The sequence below is a fragment of the Taudactylus pleione genome, unplaced genomic scaffold (genome assembly GCF_031769625.1).
Source record: "Taudactylus pleione unplaced genomic scaffold, aTauple2 ptg000162l, whole genome shotgun sequence".
Classification (NCBI taxonomy): Eukaryota; Metazoa; Chordata; class Amphibia; order Anura; family Myobatrachidae; genus Taudactylus; species Taudactylus pleione.
The window spans coordinates 4,853,757-4,877,207 of NW_028284564.1; the positions used below are offsets into that span (position 1 = coordinate 4,853,757).

General features: G+C 40.9%; 1 protein-coding gene across 6 annotated transcripts in view; it reads left to right on the plus strand.

The window, feature by feature from the left end:
- Window positions 1-23,451, plus strand: part of CSNK1G3 (casein kinase 1 gamma 3) — a 165,227-nt gene that overhangs the window by 89,905 nt on the left and 51,871 nt on the right. For all 6 annotated transcript variants that reach the window (XM_088475094.1, XM_088475098.1, XM_088475093.1 and 3 more), the window contains 2 exons: window positions 17,348-17,496; window positions 18,602-18,836. In XM_088475094.1, coding sequence (XP_088331220.1) covers window positions 17,348-17,496; window positions 18,602-18,836 — 384 coding nt within the window. The remainder of the gene's footprint in view (window positions 1-17,347; window positions 17,497-18,601; window positions 18,837-23,451) is intronic.

The following is a 23,451-nucleotide window of genomic DNA, read 5'->3' on the forward strand; positions in this document are numbered from 1 at the left end:
CTGAACAAACCATAATGCAATGCAAGGGGTGTAAATACATTTTTTTACATGTGGGGTAAATACTGGCTGATTTTGCATGTAGCCCACAAATACTGCACAGCTTTATTATTACTCTCTAATTTAGATGTCAGTTTGGACACACTCCTCCCAAATCTAAATCTCTCTGCACATTTTAAATCTGCCTCACCTGCAGTGCAGCATGGTTTCACCAAGATGATCAGTTGACAGAGATATCTCACTCTATTCCCAAGTCTGAATCAGGCCCTGTGTCTGATGCTGCAATATTGGATGCTTTCATTTTAACTTATTAAAACTTAACATTTTTATAGGATCTAAATAGATCAGATAATGCACATTGCCTTTTAAATGACAGAGATCCCACTGCTAAAGCTGGATACACACTGATATATTTTTTGCCCGTTTGAACAGGCGGTATACCTATAGTGCAGTGTTGGCTAACCTTGACACTCCAGCTGTTGTGGAACTATATATCCCAGCATGCCCTGCCACAGTTTTAGCTTGCCCTAATAGCAAAACTGTAGCAGTGCATGCTGGGTTATGTAGTTCCATAACAGCTCGAGTGTCAAGGTTAGCCAACACTGCTATAGTGCACAGGTTCTCAAACTCTGTCCTCGGGATCCCAAACGGTGCATGTTTTGCATGTCTCCTGACAGAATCACAAGTGAAATTAGCTCCACCTGTGGATCTTTTAAAATACGTCAGTGAGTAATGAACACACCTGTGCACCTGCTGGGAGACCTGGAAAATGTGACCTGTGTTGGGGGCCCTGAGGACCGAGTTTAAGAACCACTGCTATAGTGCATCGCTGGGTGTGTACAGCGGATGTCAGTGAACGATGTCGACCTAGTGTGTACCCAGCTTTAATGAGATAAATTGTACATTTTTGGTTTATACTGAAGATGGGAGGTGTTTTAATCCCTTACATGTGAGATAATTAAGATAAATATTCTATAAAAGTAGTATGTTCTCTTTAACACCTGTCTATTGTTGGCCTGCACTCCAGTCCATTCTGAGGGCATGCTACTGTATACTCGGGGCTTGACAAATGTTTCCAAAATCTAGGAGCCAGGATGAAAGTGTAGGAGCCAGACCAATCCTCCGGGGTAGCATTACTGAGCACCTATGCCCCGGGCAATCAACCCCCATGGCCACACCACTAACTGGGTACCCCAGGTAAACCACCATCCCACAGCCACATTACTGAGCAACCAACACCCAGAAAGACCACCCCTCCACAGCCAAAAAACCCTGGGCAAGCAAAGCCAACGTCAGCAGTGACCAAACTAGAGAGTGGTGGGCCCAGGTGCAAGAATATGGTTTGGGCACCCATATGCGGTGCCCCCAGTAGTGGTCCGCTATGCAGTGCCCACAGTAGTGCCCCATATACAAGTGCCCCTTATACAGTTCCCCCAGTAGTGGTGCCCCCAGTAGTGGTCCCCCCCCCCCTATTCAGTGCCCCCAGTAGTAGCCCCCCCCCTATTCAGTGCCGCCAGTAGTAGTCTCCCCCCCCCCCCCCCCCCACTCAGTGCCCCCAGTAGTGGTCCCCACTATGTAGTGGCCCCAGTAGTGGTCCCCACTATGTAGTGGCCCCAGTAGTGGTCCCCACTATGTAGTGGCCCCAGTAGTGGTCCCCACTATGTAGTGGCCCCAGTAGTGGTCCCCACTATGTAGTGGCCCCAGTAGTGGTCCCCACTATGTAGTGGCCCCAGTAGTGGTCCCCACTATGTAGTGGCCCCAGTAGTGGTCCCCACTATGTAGTGCCCCTTTAATCAGTGCCCCCAGTAGCAACCCCCCCCCCCCCCAATGCAGTCTCTCCCATCACCCTCTGCGGGGGGAGCCGTAAGGCGGAGCTCAGGAATGAGCTCCTGCCGGCTCCCTCCGTGGACGACGCAGCAGCCAATGAGAGAGTCTCTGGCTGCTATAACAAACACACAGCTGCTGCTGGTGGTGGCTGTGTTTTTGTTATTACTCTGTAGTGCGGTCTGCACTACACTAGTGGCGGCAGGGGGTTGCTGCAAATCTGGTCGCCAGGCAGCCAAATCTGGTCGCCATGGCAGCAGATTTTGATCAAGAATGTCTCAGTACATTTTTCCATTCATCCTTCCTTCAATCGTATGAAGTATGCCAGTACCGTATGCTGAAAAACAGCCCCACACCATGATGTTCCCACCTCCAAACTTCACTGTTGGTATGGTGTTTTTGTGGTGATGTGCAGTGCCATTTCTCCTCTAAACATGGTGTGTATTATGGCATCCAAAGAGTTCCATTTTGGTCTCATCTGACCAGAATTTCACAGGCTTGTCCAAATGTTGTGCAGCAAACTTCAACATCCTTTTTCTTCAGCAATGGAGTCTTGCGTGGTGAGCGTGCATACAGGCCATGTCGGTTGAGTGCATTACTTATTGTTTTCCTTGAAGCAATCGGGAAGCCGACTGCCCAAATACCGGCAGCCGGCTTCCCGACTGTCTTATCCCGGCATGGGTGAAATGCCGGGCGTCTAGATGTAGACGCCCGCATTTCCCCGATGCCGGGAGACCGAAGCCCAGCATCACGATCGTAGTGATGCCAGGCGCCGCGAGCGGACAGCCGTGGGGGGGAGGGTTAGGTTTCGGGCTCCCGGGGGGGACTTATGGTTAGGCACACCCCCGGGAGGGTTAGGGTTAGGCTAGTGGGAGGGAGGGTTAGACACCCCCCGGGAGACTTAGGTTTAGGCAGCGGGGAAGGGGGTGGTTAGGGTTAGGCACTTGGGGGGGAAGTTAGGGTTAGGCATCCCTAAGGAGGGTTAGGTTAGTCTATACTTACCTATCCACGATCGGGATTTCCAGCGCTGTCTGGCTTCCGCTGCTTCGAACTCTGCTCCTGTCGGGCTGCAGCTGACGGGAATCGAACCGCCGGCGGTATATCATACCCATTCCTAACTATTGTACCTGCTAATTCCAGGTCTTTCTGAAGCTCTCCACAAGTGGTCCTTGGTTCTTGGACAACTGTTCTAATGATTCTTTTCACTCCTCTGTCAGAAATCTTGCGAGGAGCACTTGGTCCTGGCCGGTTTATGATGAAATTGATGTTCTTTCCACTTCCGGATTATGGCACTAACAGTGCTCACTGGAACATTCAGAAGTTTAGAAATCCTTCTGTAACCAATGCCATCAGTATGTTTTGCAAGAATAAGGTTGTGAAGATCTTGAGAGAGCTCTTTGCTTTTACCCATCATGAGATGTTTCTTGTGTGACACCTTGGTAAAGAAACACTTTTTTTTTTTTTTTATAGGCCATCAATTGGGACTGAACCAGCTTATATTAATTTGCACTGACAAGGGGCAGGACTGCTTTCTAATTAATGATAGATTACAGGCCGTTTTTTTTTTGTTTTCTTACCATGCCTTTTTGCACCTCCCTTTCGTCATGTCTTCAACACTTTTTCCTTGTGTCATTTCACATTATTACACATAACTTAATTTATGGACATTTATGGTTTGATTTCTTTGCATGTGTGGATTCTATGGGTTGTTGCTGACATTTGGTGAAAATTTCATTACAATAGCCCCATTACAAATATATTTACTGAGAAAAATGTTGATGTGTTCAATACTTATTTTACCCGCTGTATGTATGTGTGTAAAACAAAACAAAAAAAGAGATATATCTGTCTATCTAATAAAATCATACAAACTCAGCTGGAATGTTTTATGTTCCAAACTGTACTTCATTTAATGCCAAGGAATGTTAGTTCCAAAGAATTACAGTAATTTGTCAAGCTGACCAACCACGTCACTGTCTTTTCATTCTGGTCATTTCCTACACTGACCCTCAAAAATCTGAGCATTGCCCTGCATCATTTGGCTCCAGGTAACACGCAGATTTTAAATGCACATTATGCTTCTTTCATGAGTTTAAGTGCTGGCTCACTGACTTAGAGACAGAAACATACCCAAGCATACTAATAAATATGGGGGATAAGCTGACAAAATGTAATTTACATATTAGAACTTGGGGTGCAAGAGCAAGTGTGACCACAAAAATTGACATGGTTGGTCAGCTTGACAAATTATTGCAATACTTTGGTACTAACATTCCCTGGAGTTAAATGAAGTACAGTTTGGAATATAATGGTGAGTGCTGAGTTTGTATGATTTTATTTATTTAAATAGGGTGGTCACATACCACTGGCACCGCAGATGTTTGAGTGCCGTGGATCAAAGCCAATTGCGTGTGTGTATAAGGGGGCGTGGCCGGCCAGGGAAGGGGGCATGTCATTGACACTGTGGCTCACAGAAGGGTAAAGCTGGCCACACATCTAAAGATTATCTGTCCAACCAGCCAACTACTTGATTGGTTGGAATGAAAATCTGGTAAGGTATGAAATCAAATGACAATCAGCAATTTGCTACCAAACCCCAGGAAATGGGCAAAAACTGTTGGCTGAACAAATTGTTTAGATCAAACATTTAAACAAACTTGTCTGACGCCCATTTGCATCTGTTTTCTGTCATTTAGGAGCAAATTGCTCATCATCCTTTATTCACATACGTTACCAGATTTTCATTCCAACCAATCAACTAGTTGGCTGGTTGGATGTAAGTTGGTCTAGTGTGTGGCCAGCTTAAGTCTCAGGACAGGATGTTTTAGCTGGGTGCCACTAAAAGGGAAGGGTGCATTTTGCCCTTTTAAAATTGGGCAGGGCGCGGCTTATGATGGAGACGCTGTGACGCAATCAGTCCAGGAAGCGCTGGTGGATTGGAAAGGACTTTAGGGGTGCCGGCTGATTTGGGATGACTGGAGGTCCTATTTCTTTATGCGCTGTTTGTGATATTTCCAAATATATCAATATTTTTATATGTAAGTGGTTCTTGATTGTTTTCAGTAAAGAATGGGGTTTTAAACGCATTTCACCATTGTGCACCTCCTATTTTTATCCATGTACAAAAACACTGACCTTTTGGGAAGAGGTCTTTTACGAGAAACTGCACCACAAATGGACAATACTTGGACTTATATTTGCACTATACTATTTTGCGTAATATAAGAGAACATATTTCAGTATATGTGTGTTCCCTGCTGGGTTAATATAAATGAGAAAAAGGACGTAGTAGGGACAGGGAGAACGAGGCCCTGTGTCTCTGCCATGGAGGATGCTGGCATAGACTAGCGTTCCTGCTAGGCTGTTTTAGCCGGTGCCGTGCCCTGCCCTATTTCTGAAGGGCAGAAAGCACCCTGGGTCACAGTGTCCCGCGGGTGGTCAAAACGGCGGCGCAGCGGTGACCGCCAGTGAATGGATGCCGGGCGCATGCGCCCGGTATCCATTCACTGTGACCGCAGCACTAGGGGGGCTGCCTGGCATGTTCGTAAGTGCCGGGCAGGCCCCCAGTAGTAATGAAAAGGGGACGTGTCATAAAGACACGCCTCCTATTCGGGCGCTCGCGCAGAAGTGCCCTAGCTCTAGGTCCGGCGCCCTGCCTGCTGCCGCACCTAGAGTAAACACTAATATACTATTTCTCCGTGGCACAGTACTGGCTAAACATATTTGTGAATGTCTCAAGATGAGTTTCTCATTAGGTTTAGTGGCTTATTAATAGGCACCAATCCATGCCATTAGAAGGATCCTCAAAACATTTGTAGAAAATGTCAGACTGGTCTATGGCAGTAAGTAAATTGCAGTTTGGATGGAATGGTTTTGAGATTTCAGACAAATGTTTTTTTGGGGGGCCGAATGCTTCATTTTCTTAGTACTAGTGCTGTTCGGGTATACACTATCCAATTATCTGTTCAATCAGCCAATTATTGGCTGATCCGTCTAATAATTGGATAGTGTGGATGCAGGAGTGTCTTCAAATGCTCCTGCAACAGTCAGATCGGGAGGTTGGGATCTGGTGTGTTGAACATGTGAGCTCATTCTCGACCTCCAGATACTGTAGAAAATGTCTGAAGAAAGTACACACTGAGCTAGAAGTTCTGAAGTGTGTACGGGTTCACACAGATCCGATAATCGCTTTTTCGGATTGGAGTGGTTACTGGATTGGCAACATTTATTTCCTAGTGTGTACCCAGCATTACTCTGAACTATTGTATGCGGACCATAGGTATCAGACTGATCAAATTGGATCACACTCAGGAGCACTTCCTGTACATCCGTTACTTGTGAGTACTGCATATGTTATACATTACATAGAATGCATCTGCTTAGTTAATGTCATATTGATGCTAAAAGCAACAAATATGGACTGGCAGGACGAGGCATACTCCTTTTTTTTTTTTATGAAAAGAAATTGCCCTGGACAACTAGCTCTTGAAAGGACATTTGTTTGGTTATTTTCAAATTGATTTTATGTCTATGTTGAGAACAATATATGCCATTTATCTTCTGCGTATACGTTAAAGAAATTGTGGAATATAAAAATGGAGCACAACCAGGACTTGACAAAGACATCTGTTGGAGCTGCAGTCGTCTGAGGAAAAAAAAATATAATTTTCACTAAAGTAGACCTGTCCTCTACCCATGGTATCTGAACCAGTCGGTATACATGAAAACACAGGAAGCAGTGTCATCCCTGAGGCGTAACGCAGTCACTTAGTGAATTGATAGGCTGGATATTGGGACCGGAGAAATCCAACATATTGGACAATCTCGATTTCCCCGATTCTGACCTGAAAATGCTGGGAATCTGTCGAAATACAGACACCTATGTTAATCCCGACGCCGGAACTCTGACAGGACGCTGGACTGATCGTCCAACACCGGGGGTAAGTATCCACGTAGCTGGGCTGGGGGGGGGGGGGGGTTATGTTTAGGGACCCCCACGGGGGGACTTAGGGATAGGCACCCCCCGGGGAGGGCTAGGGGAAGGGAGGTTTAGGTTTAGGCACTAAGGTGGGAGGTTAAGTTTGGGCACCCGCCCCCGGGAGGGCTAGATTTAGGGTGCGGGGAGGGGGGGTTATGTTTAGGCACTAACGGGGGGAGGTTAGGGTTAGGCGACCCCTAAAGGTGTGGTAGGGGGGGGAAGGGTTAGGAATGGTAAACTTACCTCCGCTGTCGGGATCTCCTCCATCGCGCTGGCGGCTTTGGGATTTGAACCGCTGGGCTCACGTCCGGCGGTCAAACATACCGATTCCGGTTTTAACATTATTATTGTCAAATTTTGCTTTTACTATGATCACGTAATTTTTTGTCAGCATTTAAAAAAAAAAAAATATATTGTTAATACAGAAGTCCGCAAAATTTTGGAAAGACACAGATAAGCACCATATATTTGATTATTTTTTGGTACGCAGGCACTTGATTACAGTATTTTAACAATCGTAATTATTATCAAACAGTATAACACTATTGGCTATTTCCTCTGTTTTTCCATATATCATGGTATCATTTGTGCCCGTGGTAAATTGGATAGATACTCGTATAATTTTTGGTATTTGATATCTATTGATATTGAGACACTTTTTTTTTTTTTTATACTAAATTACACTATTGGTTAATTTCTTTTCACCTATCTTCATGCTGATATTGCCATGGTTGGAGATTCGAAACAAAAGAAAAAGAAATGCTCTTTGTTGGGGCACACTTGGATAATATTCGGATATGAAGTTAATTAAAGTATAACTTTTATTATATCTTTCTAAAATTTAAGAGGTACCATATTATCCAAGTGTGCCCCAACAAAGAGCATTTCTTTTTCTTTTCTTTTGTTTCATGTCAAAATCTAGACTCTGGGAGCACCACTAACACTACTAATGAGAATGCTTTAAAAATGTAGGATGGTTGGTTCAAAATAAATAAATAATTACAAGTTATATAACCATTCATGTAGAACCAGTTCTGTGCGGAATCATCCTCTCTTTTTGTTCGATGCTTGGAGATTCAAAAGACTCTTCATGAGCTCACGGAGAAGCTGTATAAAATTTAAATTTTTGGTTTGTTTGCTCTTTAAAGATTTGTGATATGTTTGTACTTTTGGATACTCCGCTAATAGGTGTCCTATTCTCTCTATTTTGTCCGCAGAGTTTTTATACCTGATTTAAAAGCAAGTTTCTGTAGGATGGCAGCCACCTGGATATGAGTCAAGGGAGTGTTTAGCTTCTTATGAATGTATAAATAATCTATGGGTTTCAGCGCCAGTTACTATTTTTAGTACTGTTACATATTTTTACCTATATACTGTATGTATTATACTCAATGTTACTGGTTATCATAATCCTACTTCAAATAATAGTTGATCTACTGATCTTGACAAGTACAGTGTTTCTGAACCCGCCCAAAAACATATGCGAAAATCGGGGATAATCGTAGAAAAATCCCCGTTTTTCTTTTGCCGATCGCGGGAGTCAATTAGCTCCCCAAGAATGTTCGGGGCTAATTAGATACAGCTCTTAGTCCAAACGCGCAAATTTAAAACGTGCACACTACAAAAATCTTTCCCACCGCTTGACAAAGGCAGTAGGCTTACTCAAATTATAGATCTTTTAAAGGCCACAGGATTCTGCTTCTGTGTTATGAAATTATGTTGATAAACCGGTTGTATTGGATGAACAATTATTTATTTAGTTCTTTTACCAGAGTTAGATTTTCATGATAAAATCAAATCTTTTGGAGGAGAGGTAAACGGGCAAACTTCATAGTTTAAAGTGCTTGGCAAAGTTTCTTGTTTTCTTCAGTTACTGGATAATTATCAAGCAATATCCAGTGAGTATACAAGTGAAGCATCTCTGCCAGAGGAATACAAAAGTATGTACTTAAATCCATATTCTCCCTGGGGAATTCTTCAAACAGCGCGGTCCTTACATGGCTGCTGTCCATAGCACCTTTATTACTTGCATTATACTGTAACATTGACTTGTAGATTACTTTTTAATTTAATAAGGCTATATATATATATATATATATATTTATTATATAATGAAGTGGCACTCTGAGACTTAAAAGCAGGTAACGAATGTTGTTTATTCCATAAGCTGGAAAAGCAACCAACGTTTCGGGGCCACACCGCCCCTTTGTCAAGGTGAGTAGGGGCGGTGTGGCCCCGAAACATTGGTCGCTTTTCCAGCTTATGGAATAAACAACATTCGTTACCTGCTTTTAAGTCTCAGAGTGCCACTTCATTATATAGTATATTTTCCTTCATTAGGAGGCACCTGAGCATCGTTTTGATGGTGGATTTACTAGAGTGCCGGACTATTTGTACAGATATATATATATATATATGTGTCAACATTCATCTATTCTCCACACAATGTGTCATCGCTGTGCGGCAGAGCGTCTTTCCGTGCGACTTTTTCCCTTTTTTAAAATGTGTATTATTCGCAAAGTGATGTGACTAGTACACAAGAACCTTCTGCTGATTAAAATGTGTGCCATGCCTGTATTCTGTGTGCAAGTGCAATATCTGCATGCGAAATGGTACATTAGAGTGTCAGTGGCTGTGATACTGTAACATAACATTTTGCGTGCAGATTCACCCGCAGTTGCACACAGAATATAGGCATGCCACATATCATTTTAATCAGCAGAAGCTGACCGTCCTATTCGCACCGCTTTGCGAATAAGACGCATTCCAAGGGAGATAGTTGCACGAAAAGACCCTTGGCGTTACAGAAAGGGCTGTTTAATGAGCAAAGAAGCTGGATGTATGTGGACACGTCTGTATTCTGCATTAGCAATCAGTCTTATTTTATGCTGTGATTGAAGCAGGATAGAGCAGACTTGTTACATATTTCTTGCCAGTGAGAGGTCAGACATTGGAAGGGCACACTGGCACTTGTTTCGCAATGGCTGGGCACCATGCTACAGGAGGATGACGTTTTTCACTTGACATGTTGGAAAACCAATGTCATATATTGCTGGAACGCCAGAGGAGCAACTATTTTATTTTTCTGCATTTGTGGAATGCTGTAACGAACAGCATCTGATATACTTTTGTACCGTTTTTTGAGAATTTCAGACGTGATCAACTATTATTTCCATACCGAGTTACATGACTTACATGTGGTGCTTTAATAACTTATACCATAACTTAAATATTTAAAGTATTTGGCATGAAGCCACTTCTCTAGCAAATCACCTTTTTATAAAGTCTTATAGCATTTTTTTGTCCTTGGATTCGAGAAACAAAAAAATCTGCGTTGCTGTATTCTTAGTTCTGGCATTACATCAGCAGTTATGTCTTATCATCTTTCTTTTATGTGTCATGTTCTGTGTCAGTTCTGTCATAATTTCACGACGTGGTCAGCATGTACATGTATGTGGACACATCGGAGGTTACGGTTTGTGTCGCTGAGGTGCATATATGGAAGTGAATTAAAAAGAAAAGTGGAGTTATTTATGAATTCTCTAGGGTAAATTCTGGATTCTCATAACATTTTATTTCCTTTTTCCTTCTTCGTTTTTATACGTCTCCAGTAAATCTAAGGACCACGAAAATGCACTGGAGGAATGCCAGCTGGATAGATGTATGCGTGAAATATTCATGCAGACCATAATAGGCCTTGTTTTAATATGCGTCCCTATTCTACCAATAAGCTACATGCACTTGGACCCTCCCCTTTTTGGAAATTGGAGTTTTTTGTGAAAATGAGGTAGAAATAGATATATTTTGTTATTGTACAGTTAGCTTCATGTTTAGCTTTCCTTTCTGCTATAACTGCCTAACATAGTTCAAACCCAAAATAGCATCACAGCCCTAAGGCTGTTCATAGCTGCATTAAGTACCTGCCAGGAAGCATGTAACTTCATTGGGCTTATAAAGTACCAGATAGCAGTAGAGCAGTTGCTGGCACTATATCGGTTTCTAGTAACGCGTTGGTCCATTCTTCTTATTCTGCTGGAATCTAAAATGACTACTAAACAAAAAATAAAAACCCTGTTCATGCGATGAGAGAAGAAAAAACTTGGTGGTGAAATGTACAGATTAGCAATTTACAAGCTTGATGGATATTTCAGTGGGACGTTCTTGTGGAATTAAACAAATCACAGTTTCCACCTTGGACCACATCCACCCGCAAAGATTTCTAATTCACTTTAATGATATATATATATATATATATATATATATATATGTATATATATGTCACCAACACTAACGTACAGCAATAAACTATAGCACTTAAGGGTAAATTGTAATGGATAGTGTTTATACATCATCATCTGAGGTAAAATAATGGGGTGTACTTTCAGCATAGAGGGGAGATGTATCACACCTTAGGGGGTTAATATTATTTACCTAGCACAGTCTATATAATGACACTTGGTGCAATGGGTAACTTCTCCACTTTTCCAAAGGTTTGATGCATCTCATAGAAACATTTGACAGCAGGTAAGAACCACTTGGCCCATCTAGTCTGTCATTTTTTACCTTTTGGTAACCTCAGCCCTATGTGATCCTCAGTTGTTTGTAAGGATATTCTTATGTCTATCCCAAGCATGTTTAAATTGCTCTACTGTCATAGCCTCTACCACCTCTGATCTCTGATTGAAGGTTATTCCACTTATCTGTTACCCTTTCCGTGAAGTAATTTTTCCTCGTATTTCCTTTAAATCTCCCTCCCTCCAGTTTCATTGCATGTCCTTGTTTTCTAGTACTTCTCTTCTTTTGAGGAACATCTCCCTCCTGCACCTTGTTAAAACCCATGATATATTTGAAAGTTTCTATCATGTGCCCCCTTTCCTTATGTCCTCTTAGTTGTTAAGATTGGACAACAATCTAATGCTATGTTTATATGGTTTGCTAGTTCTTATTGATACCTATACATGTAATTAATTTTCAGTGACTCTTACCATAGTTTTGTCTCCATAACTACAATGACCCTGTAAATTGCTGCAAAATAATCTATTCAGGGAGGATCTAGTCTTGTGGTTGCCTTACTTTTCAGTTCTGTGTATAACTGTGACGTCACAAACCCATATCACTATAGTAGTGCGTTTGCCCTCGTCATTTCTGATTAGCAAGTGGTACATTTGGATCCATCATACAGTCATATACATTTAAAAATGATAAAATGTTTGGATCAGAGTTTCATTCTTTTTGAGCTTCTTTTCTAGCTAAATATGGGCGTAATCAGATGTCCTACACTAGCGGTCTTCAACCCGTGACTCTATCGGGAGGCCCGCCGACCGGGGAGAGCTGTACCCCGCGGCCAGCCAACAGGCTCCATATGCCGGGCGCCCGCTGGGATTTTGTTGCCAGCGGGCGCCCGCTGGGATTTTGTTGCCAGCGGGCGCCCGCTGGGATTTTGTTGCCAGCGGGCGCCCGCTGGGATTTTGTTGCCAGCGGGCGCCCGCTGGGATTTTGTTGCCAGCGGGCGCCCAGCTCCCTACCTGCAACGCCAGCCGGAGGCTGGAGCGCACTCCTGAGCTCCGGCTCCTGCAGTGTGTGCAGTGCACTATGGGAGAACGGTCATGACTTCTCTCCCATAGTTCATACAGAAGAGCAGTCGATGCGGGGTTTAGGGTAAGTAGTTTAGTATTTTATTTTTTTTTTCTCTTTGTAAGCGGCTTTACTACTACTAGGGGGCACTTCTATTAGGGTTACTACTACTAGGGGGCATTACTACTAGGGGGCTTTACTATTGGGGCACTATTACTGGGGGGCATTACTATTAGGGGCACTACTAAGGGGCGGCACTATTACTAGGGGTGTTACTATTGGGGGCATTTCTATTTGGGGCACTAGTACTGGGGGTACTAATACTGGGGCACCACCAATGGGGGCACTGAATAAGGGGCACCACTCCTGGGGGCACTACCACTACTGGGGGCACTCCACATGGGGCACTACCACATTATGTGTAAGGTACACTACTACTGTGGGCATTGTGTATAAGGGGCACAAATGTGGGCATTGTGTAAAAGGGGCACTGCTGTGTTTTATACATGAATAAGGGACACGACTATGTGGTGTAATGTGAATTGACTGAATCAAGATTATGCTACTGTGTGGCGTATAGCTTAGTGGTCCTCGGGCTTTGTTGAATTTTTTAATGTGGCCCACACTTTGTGAAAGGTTTAAGACCCCTGTCCTATATCATGCTTACGAAATGTCTCCTCTTGTAGTTACTTCCAGAAGCCCTGCTTAGCAATATTTCAAATTTAGAAAAGTCAGTACCTGTTCTGGAATAGCTTACTCCCTCCGCATCACACAACAGATCCATACCTGTGTATACTTTTCTGTCCACTTGTGATCATAGAAGTACATAAAATTTGGTAGATTGTTGCAGAAGCCTTGAATTTGATCTGTCATACTTTTTTCCTGGTGACCGTGTAAAGTGTATCCTTCAATTCTTAGTTAAAATATTATTTTGATTTTTAGTTGTGAAACAAGGTAAGGGTCTTGTTGTTTTTATACAGCAGAAGACTTGCACAACTACAACATAAAATTGCTTTTACCCTTGCAATAACATATGAGGATAAACAAATCTAAGCAGATTTATTGACAGCTGCTGAAACCAGCTGTACTGATAGCTCTTAGTATTTTACGCCATTGACCTGCTGTTTCTTTGTGTCTCCAAACCAGTCATTCTTTGCATGGGTCTGTGCAATCCAGTGGGTGCTTGTGAAACAAGCTGTATAGACTAAACTGGTGTTTCCCAAACCTGGTCCTCATGGCCCACCATGGTCCAGGTACTAGGGGTAACCATATATGAGTATAGGTGGCTTTATTATTACCCCTGTCAGTTTGATTTACCCACCTGTTCTGAAGCAGGGATATCCCTAATGTCTGGACTGTGAGTGGGCCATGAGGACTGGGTTTGGGAAATTCTGAGGTAGCGTGTGTGACTTTTATACACAGGTGCTACAATAAAATCTTTTTGCTTTTACTACAGTATTTGAGAGAGAAGCTTGTCTTCAATTTAGGGCCTGATGTAGAGTTTAGTGCATATTAGCTGTACATGCTCCCGCATTGGCTGCTGGGAGATGTTGTTCTCCCTGCTGCCTTGTGGGGAGGGGGGAGGGGTTACACAAACATACCTACACACACTGCTGCTGCAGAAGACCGGATCCCGACGCTGGAAATCCCGACGCTGGAGACACCGCTTTGGAAGGTGACTGATTACTGACTAAGCTAATTGGAGATTTCCAATTGCTATTTGTGACCATTTTTCCTAAAGATATTGATATTAGGAAAAATTGGTCATGCTCTGGGGCTGCGAGGAAAAAATCTGCACCTAATTGAATAGCAAAAATCCCACACCTGAGGGATTTGTGCTATTCTCGCACCTGATTGAATACCCCCCCTTAGAATTTAGTACACACATGCCCACCTCATTGGCATTATAATAACTGCAATCTATATTGCGGTATTTTATACTTTTGTATGTTCTATACATTTATCATATTGTGGATTGCATTTTATTCTACTAATTTTGAGTTGTTTAGTAATTAATCTGTCATTTCAACTATCTACAAGCGAAGATCTGGTTTTTCCTTTCTTTTTGTGCATTTTGTGGTGCTCCCTTTCCTATGCGAACGTTTGCTTTGCTACTAGTCATCAGGGTGCATTGGTAGTACTCTGCACAGGCTCCTTTAGGATTATTTACAAAACGTTGATGGGGAATGAACACTTGTCAGAAACTGAAGATGCATTTGATTTTTTTTTTTGTCCGTCCTTATTCATGCTCTACAAACTTGTCAAATGAATGCCCATATGTACAAGCCCAAAAGTGGGGTCGCCCAAGAGCTCTTAACACGATTATCTGCAGAATAACTGCTGCCTGAAAAGCTCCACATATATGGTATCATTTATAAACCGCTATAGAAATAACAGACTTGTATAAAGTGCTTTTTTCTCTGAACTGGTTTGTAGTGTTTTAGCTCTAAACCCTACTAACTGCTTTATAATGGCTCTCTGATCAGGGGGTCTGCTCCATATGGGAAAATTACATTCAGGAACATTGCGTCCACCGGCTTCACAAGTTTTCCCTCGCAGCCCTTAGAGGTGTGAGTGGGAAACATGCAATGTCAGCACTACTGTAATGGGCTCAGCTGCCGAGAGGCCCGTTGGCACATTGCACAGATTTGTGACTGCCTCTGTATGCAAAAAATATGCAATATGTGTACTCGCAGTCAGTAAATGAAAATGCTGTAGCCTGCTGCAGGCCGGTGCTCAGTGCTGCAGGCCGGTGCTCAGTGCTGCAGGCCGGTGCTCAGTGCTGCAGGCCGGTGCTCAGTGCTGCAGGCCGGTGCTCAGTGCTGCAGGCCGGTGCTCAGTGCTGCAGGCCGGTGCTCAGTGCTGCAGGCCGGTGCTCAGTGCTGCAGGCCGGTGCTCAATCAATATTTTGAAACTTCTGATATTTGACGCGGTTTTACATTTTGTTGCAGTTTGTGCTTATTGGTTTCTCTCTGACATAGCTGTTTTTAGTTGGTATGTAAATTTAGGGTATAGCAATCTATACATCATCAAATGATGGAAGGTGAAATATTATTTGCCTCCCTTGTTCTTCTATATTCTTATATTAAAATGGGTTCTCTAATTGTTTTGTACATTCCAGAGGAGGTTGTATAATATTATTAATATAGTATTTCTTTAGTGCTCTCTTCACCCAGTGAAAGCAAACCTACCTCTTGATTCATGAGTTTTCTCTTCTGACCTGTAACAGACTGGATGTTAGTGCAAAGTGTTGTAGGACAGGTATGGCTCTTAATTACTACCTATAAGAACAAGAAACCTATCTGTATAAGCATCGTATAATGGGTCTTGTGTGTATGTTTATGCCTGGGGCATGCCACTGTATGTGTTACACATCAAAACCCTGTCTTTGTAAGTGGACAATGCTAGTGTACTGGGATTAAAGGGGGTTTGCTATGTGACAGTATTCTCGGTTATAAATGAGTAATATCCCACATGTCTATAGACGTTATTTAGCCATGTAAAAATTACATGAATCTGAAAGAAGTAAAATGCTGTGAAATACTCAAGGGAGATCTAAATGTTACATATTTCACATTTTGTTTAACCAATCAACCTAATGTAAACCGTTTAATTCTAGCCGTAATTGCTGTTGGCAATCATTAAAATCAGTACAGCGATTGTATAGTAGCAGCAGTGGAACGAGTAGCCAATTTGGACAGATGTATTGCTGGATTTGTCTCTTGTAGCCAGGCCAAGCCAGTGGATTGTTAGGGACACAGTATTCTCTGTTGGCATTTTATTGCAGCCAGGCTGATGCAGTCATTTACTGATAGATTTATTACCCGGCTTGATCGGCATTCAATCAGTGTGTGGGTACCATTAAATCACGCATGTGTTCATTGTGATAGAAATGATGGGATGTGCAGTGATATTCAACCTTGGCACAGGCTGATCAATCTTATTCTCATTATAAACAAAGTTGTTCAGTAGTTTAAATAAATCATAAGTCATGTAGTTACGCTTCTACTGGATTGTAACATGTTGTAATGGTTATTATGCAATATGCCAGAGCTAAATATTTTTTTTTTCTACTTTCAATACTCCATATGCTTAATCCTGGTTAAGTATATTAAATGTATCCCTGAATACATGGCTAAGCCTGTGCTTGGTTTGTGTCTCTACCAACTGAAATGTAACATCAACATCCCAGTTGGACTGAACTTCGTATGTATTGGATAAGCATCGTACAACACTGCGTTTTTTGTTTTTTAAATTTTTTTTGCAATATGCTGACCTTCTTCCCTGTATATTTGTGTGTGCATTTTCAGTGATTTAACCGAGCAGGCTAGTGAAAAATACTTTCAGTTGAGTTTTGCTTGCCTATGTATTTAAAATAAAACATTTGTTAATGCCACTTTTACTATGGATATTAAATACTGAGTTGTTTTTTCAATACTGAGTTTTGTTTTGTTTAATCAACACATTGTTTAAATGCTAAGATTATGTAATGGTTCTCATACTCATTGGGGGAAATGCAATTAGCTGCAGGATTTACAGCTTTTAGCTTCTGGGTTAACAGCCCGGAGCTATTCAATGACTGCCTGCTGTAAGCCCTGAGGATGCACTTAATACAGGACCTCAGGAGGGTGCAAACAGAAATATGGATTATGTGCACCCTCTGACTTACTGCGTGCCATAATTGCATAGCTCCAGACTCTTAACCTGGGATCTGTGTCTTACCGTGTGTTAGTTTACAGCAGGATATGAGGCTTACTGCGGGATATAATTAAATGGCTCCAGGTGCTTAACCCAGGAGCTGAAAGCCCGCGGTAAGCCCTGCGGCTAATTGAATTCCTGCCTGTGTGTGTTTGTGTATGTTATAAATAGAGGGCACATTATAACGCAGTCCGTTTTAATGTTATCACATGCTCTGGAATAGCTGGATGTTTATTGGACAACAGTTTTTAAATATTTTTTTTTATTTTCCCCCAGATGGTGTACCTCAGGTTTATTATTTTGGCCCTTGCGGGAAATACAATGCTATGGTGCTAGAACTACTGGGGCCAAGTTTGGAAGACTTATTTGACTTATGTGACAGAACATTTTCCCTAAAAACTGTTCTTATGATAGCCATACAGCTGGTAAGTAAGAGTGTGTAAGCTTTTCTACACGTTTGTCTTCATTCTTTTACTGCACTCTGATTACTATACATCTGTTGCATTTTATACCAAGACTCATCCCATTACCTTCAGCATTTTGAATAGAAAATCCACCATTGATATTGAGCTTGATTTCAAGCAATGAAAGTGGTCACATAGTGTTTTTGTCATAAAATGACCTTTAGGCTGCAGATCTGTCCTCATACACTGTTGCACAAGTTGCGCCAAATCCCCCCCTCTTGTACGCCAGGTCATGGGTGACATGACTGTGCCAAGTGTCTTTCTCACTCAAAACGTGCATCTTATTCATATACGTAAAAAAACTGAGACAGACAAAACTACATTGCTAGCTTGCAGTCATCAATTTGAAGGGCAACGTTTATATATCAGAATCTGTGTAAGCCACGTTTTTTTTCTCGCGGCAAGTTCCTTTGTATGTGTCTTAAACCTAATTTCTGTGCAGATAAAGTCGCAGCTCAGCACCTCTAGTACACTGAGTGGTGTTTTGCTGCATCTGCTATGCAAATAAGATTCAAAATGTAACTAAAATGATGGTACGTTACTCCCCTCAGGAGTGTCTGCAGCGCCGGGCATCTCATGCCCTATGACCTATAGATGCTAGATGTATGAGGACACATCAGTAGGTGTGCATCATACATTTTTATAAAATGTTACAGTAAAATGTAATGGAGCTCAATATAAAAATACAAATTGCAAATCCTCCCCACGCGGTGCTGCTATTCTATTCCAAGTTGGAAAAGGAAACTGAGGAAGCTCTTAAAAACTGATACTAAATGCAAAAGAAACACACACAACACAGATGGAAATATATGTATTGGCGGCTTGGAGTGTTCTACAGACTCAGTGTTACAGAAAACAGATGGCAGCTGAAAACAAATTGTGCAGATAACCAGGTCGTGTGAGCGTTATTACATGGCCGTCCTTAGTCACATTCACACTGAACATTCCTGAGATGTATGTAGATCTATGTGTGTTAAATATGTTCTGTATAAATTATGTGTGTGTGTACATATGCAGAACAGTCCTCATTACAGTTTACAGTAATATTTATTTTATTTTTCAACAGATTTCCCGCATGGAATATGTTCACTCAAAGAACTTGATATATAGAGATGTAAAGCCTGAAAACTTTTTGATAGGTCGTCCAGGAAACAAAAACCAGCAAATAATTCACATAATAGATTTTGGCTTGGCAAAAGAATATATAGACCCAGAAACAAAAAAGCACATACCCTACAGAGAACACAAGAGCCTTACAGGAACAGCTAGATACATGAGTATAAACACACATTTAGGAAAAGGTACGTATGATCATGACAAAGGCTTAATGCATCCAGTTCACATGTTGGTAACAATGCAATTTTTATGTTCATATGAATATACGTCTGAAGCTGTAAGTTTCCCTGCTCACTTTTTGAACTAGGGTTTGTTTTTCCTGTGGTGACAAATTACTTCCCTGTGTGGTATTGTAGTGGTAATTCAGGATAATGCTGAATTGATTTGTGACTCTCAAAAATCAACATGCAAGCACAAGGCCACATAGTGCTGACAAATAAAAAATAAACCCCACATAAAATAAAAGGTTATCTAAACTCAAAGAAGAAATCAGTCAGGGCAATGGCTTAGCAGGCATTATTTCAGTGCAAAAGGTGCAATTTAAGATCATATCAACAGGATTAACTGAAATTTGAACTGAGATAAACTTGGATGTTGTGGTTTATTTTCTCACTAGCGAAAATCACAGTTTTGTTCTTTAAAAGTGCAACTGCTTGCTGGGAAATCATACTCCATTCAACAGTTTCAATACAAATGAATGTCCTCCTTCACAGTATATCTAAATATGTTTATCTTTTGTTCTGTTTTGTTTGCTTAATTTTTATTCTATTTTATAACCACATCCTTATTTCGTATAGGGACAGACGTCAATAATTTTTCTGTCTTTTATATATTGTCCTGTTTGACATTTTACTAGAGGGTGATCGGTTCTGTTCCTGGGACATAGAACTTTATAATCTTAGCAGCATTTAAGCAAAGACTAGTACTATTGCATACAGAGCGCATAACCACATCATAATTTTATTGTAAGGACCCCTACAAGCCCATCTCCATAAAATCCACAACAGTATGTGAATACTTTTCAGGGAAATCTCTGCTCAAGTATTTCAGAGGTTCCAAAACTAGGTCCTGGTTTTAAGGATAACCATGATTGAGCACAGATGGTTAAATCAAATTGACTGAGGTACTAATTAAGTAACCTGTGCCCAAGCATGGTTATAAACCTGGACCATTAAGGTGCCTTGTGGATCGAGTTTTGGAACCTCTGACTGACTTCATTTTGCATCAATATGGGAAAACAGTGCTTGCTGCCTTTTTCTTACATCATTAGGTTTTCCCACTGCAGCAATGCACCTTCAGTAGCAAGACCAATGACTGTTTTGATACCCCTTTTTCCAAAATAAGTAAGTGTGTGTGTATATATATATATATATATATATATATATATATATATATATATATAATTATAGTGTGTATAATATATATATATTCAAACAAGCTTATCTGAATAATGAATTTTCATTAATGTAATTCTTCATTTTTTGTGTGTGTTGTGTGTATTTTGGATTAAACTTCTTTTAAATATACTACACTATGGAAAGTGTTCTCTCTTTTTAAGCCCTATATTTTGGAGTATTTAACCAGCGGCTTTTGTGTACATAAGAGGACCAACCTGGTGACACCTGAAAAAGGACTCATAAACAAATGCTTATTGTTCTGGGTGATTACGGTACGCATGCCATTTTCTCATAGTGTGCTACATTTTTCACTTAATACTACATTAAATAGGCGCTTGTTCTCACCTTTTGTTTTCTATGACTTTCTGGGATCATACAACAACTGATTCTTCCGGAGAACATACAGCTGCCACCGCAAAAACGGGATTTTAGTGGATCAAAACATTCATATTGTTATAAAGGAACTGCTTTTACACAGAAACATATGGGATTGAGCGCTGTTTCAGTACCATACTGTAGCGTGTGTGTATATGTATATATATGTGTGTGTATGTATGTATGTATATATATATATATATATATATATATATATATATACACACATATATATATATATATATACAGATACATACCGTACTGTGCAAAAGTTTTAGGCAGAGGTGGAAAAAAATGCTGCAGAGTTAAGAATGCTTTCAAAAATAGAAGTGTTAATTGATTTTTGTTAATTTAGAAAAATACACTATAAGTGAATGAACAGGAGAGAAATCTAAATCAAATCAATACATGGGTGACCACCCTTTGCCTTCAAAACAGAATTAATTCTTCTAGGTACACTTGCACAAAGTAAGGTTTTGTAGGATTATAGTCAGGTTTGTGATTAACCAAGCATCACAAACAGGTGATAATGATCATCATTTTCATATGTAGGTTAAACAGTCATTAACTGAAACAAAAACTGCTGTGTATGAGGCTTAAAACTGGGTGAGTAACAGCCAAACTCTGAACAGAGAAATCTATATCAAATCAATATTTGGTATGACCACCCTTTGCCTTTAAAACAGCTTCAATTCTTCTAGGTGCACTTGCACACAGTTTTTGTAGTAACTCTGCAAGGAGGTTGTTCCAAACATCTTTGAGAACTAACCACAGGTCCTCTGTGGATGTAGGCTTGCACAAATCCTTCTGTCTCTTCATGTAATCCCAGACTGACTCGATGATGCTGAGATCAGGGCGCTGTGGGGGCCATATCATCACTTCCAGGACTCCTTGTTCTTTTTTACGCTGAAGATAGTTCTTAATGACAATGGCTGTATGTTTGGGGTCGTTGTCCTACTGCAGAATACATTTGGAGCCAATCAGACGCCTCCCTGATGATACTGCATGATGGATAAGTATCTGTCTGTATTTCTCAGCATTTCGGACACCGTTAATACTGAACAAATTCCCAACTCCATTTGCTGAAATCAGCTCCAAACTTGCAAGGAACCTCCACCATGCTTCACTGTTACAAGCAGACACTCATTATTGTACCGCGCTCCAGCCCTTTGGCGAACAAACTGCCTTCTGTTACAGCCAAATATTTCAAATTTTGACTCCTCAGTCCAGAGCACCTGCTGCCATTTTTCTGCATCCCAGTTCCTATGTTTTCGTGCATAGTTAAGTTACTTGGCCTTGTTTCCATGTCAAAGGTATGGCTTTTTGGCCACAATTCTCTCATGAAGACCACTTCTGGCCAGACTTCTCCGATCAGTAGATGGGTGTACCTGGGTCCCACTGGTTTCTGCCAGTTCTGAGCTGATAACACTGCTGGACATCTTCCGATTTTGAAGGTAAGTAAGCACGATGTGTCTTTCATCTGATGCACTAAGTTTCCTTGGCCGACCACTGCATCTACGGTCATCAACGTTGCCCGTTTCTTTGTGCTTCTTCAAAAGAGCATGCACAGCACATCTTCAAACCCCCAGTCTGCTTTGAAATCTTTGCCTGGTAGAGACCTTGCTGATGCAGTATAACTACCTTATGTCTTGTTGCTGTGCTCAGTCTTGCCATGGTGTATGACCTGTGACATGAAACTCTCTTCCACAACCTCACCTTTGTAGCAGTTTTAAGCCGCCTACACTGCTGTTTCTGTTTCAGTTAGTGACTGTTTCAACCTACATATGAAAATGATGATCATTATCACCTGTTTGGTATGATTGGTTAATCATAAACCTGACAATAATCCTTAAGCTGCATACACACACAACGATTTAGTTAATGAACTATTTTAGTAAACGATTTTCTCCCTTGAAAAAATGAACTACAATCGTTTACAAAAATTGTTCATTTACTATGTTCATTTAATGTAATGAACGATTTTTTAGAAATACAAACGATTTTTGCATATTCCCTTACTGAAAATCGTTGAGTTGACAAGTCTGACTAAACTACAAATGTGAACGCGCATGAACGAAAATCGTTCGTTTGACTCAGAAAGTGAACTATTTCTACAAACTATTATCGTTACACGATTTTTTGAACGATTATCGTGAAACGATATTGTTTGTGTATGCAGCTTTGCTTTGTTCAATTGTACCAGAAGAATTGATGCTGTGTTGAAGGCAAAGAGTGGTTACCCCAAATATTGATTTGATTAGATTTCTCTCCTGTGTAGTTTATTTTTTATCAATTAACAAAAAACACCTCTATTTTTGAAAGCATCCTTACTTTGCAGCATTTTTTCCACACCTGCCTAAAACTTTTGCACATCATTCTGCGTGTGTGTGTGTGTATATATGTGAATATATATATATATATGTGTGTGTGTGTATATGTATGTATGTGTATATATATATATATATATATATGTATATATATATGTATATACATATATATATACACATAATATATAATATATATATACACACACACACCTATATATATATATATATATATATATATATATATATATATATATATATATATATATATATACACACACACACTGCTCTGCACCTGCACTTGCTCCGGTGCCCTCCAAGGGGGACAGCACCCCCAAAATGTAATAGTAACAAAAGACAGGCAGGCACTCAGAGTCTCAATAAATCCAATACCCTCACCAGAGGGATTTAATAGTCGACGTTTCGAGGTGATCCACCCCTTCCTCAGGACAACATAACTTATGTTATGTTGTCCTGAGGAAGGGGTGGATCACCTCGAAACGTTGGCTATTAAATCCCTCTGGTGAGGGTATTGGATTTACTGAGACTCTGAGTGCCGCCTGTCTTTTGTTACTAATAAATACTAATATAAATATATATATATATTTATTTATTTTAATGCCAAAAAATGCAAGATCATGCACTTGGGTCTCAAAAATCCAAAGGCTAAATATAGTATTAATGGCACTACTGAAGCGGAAAGG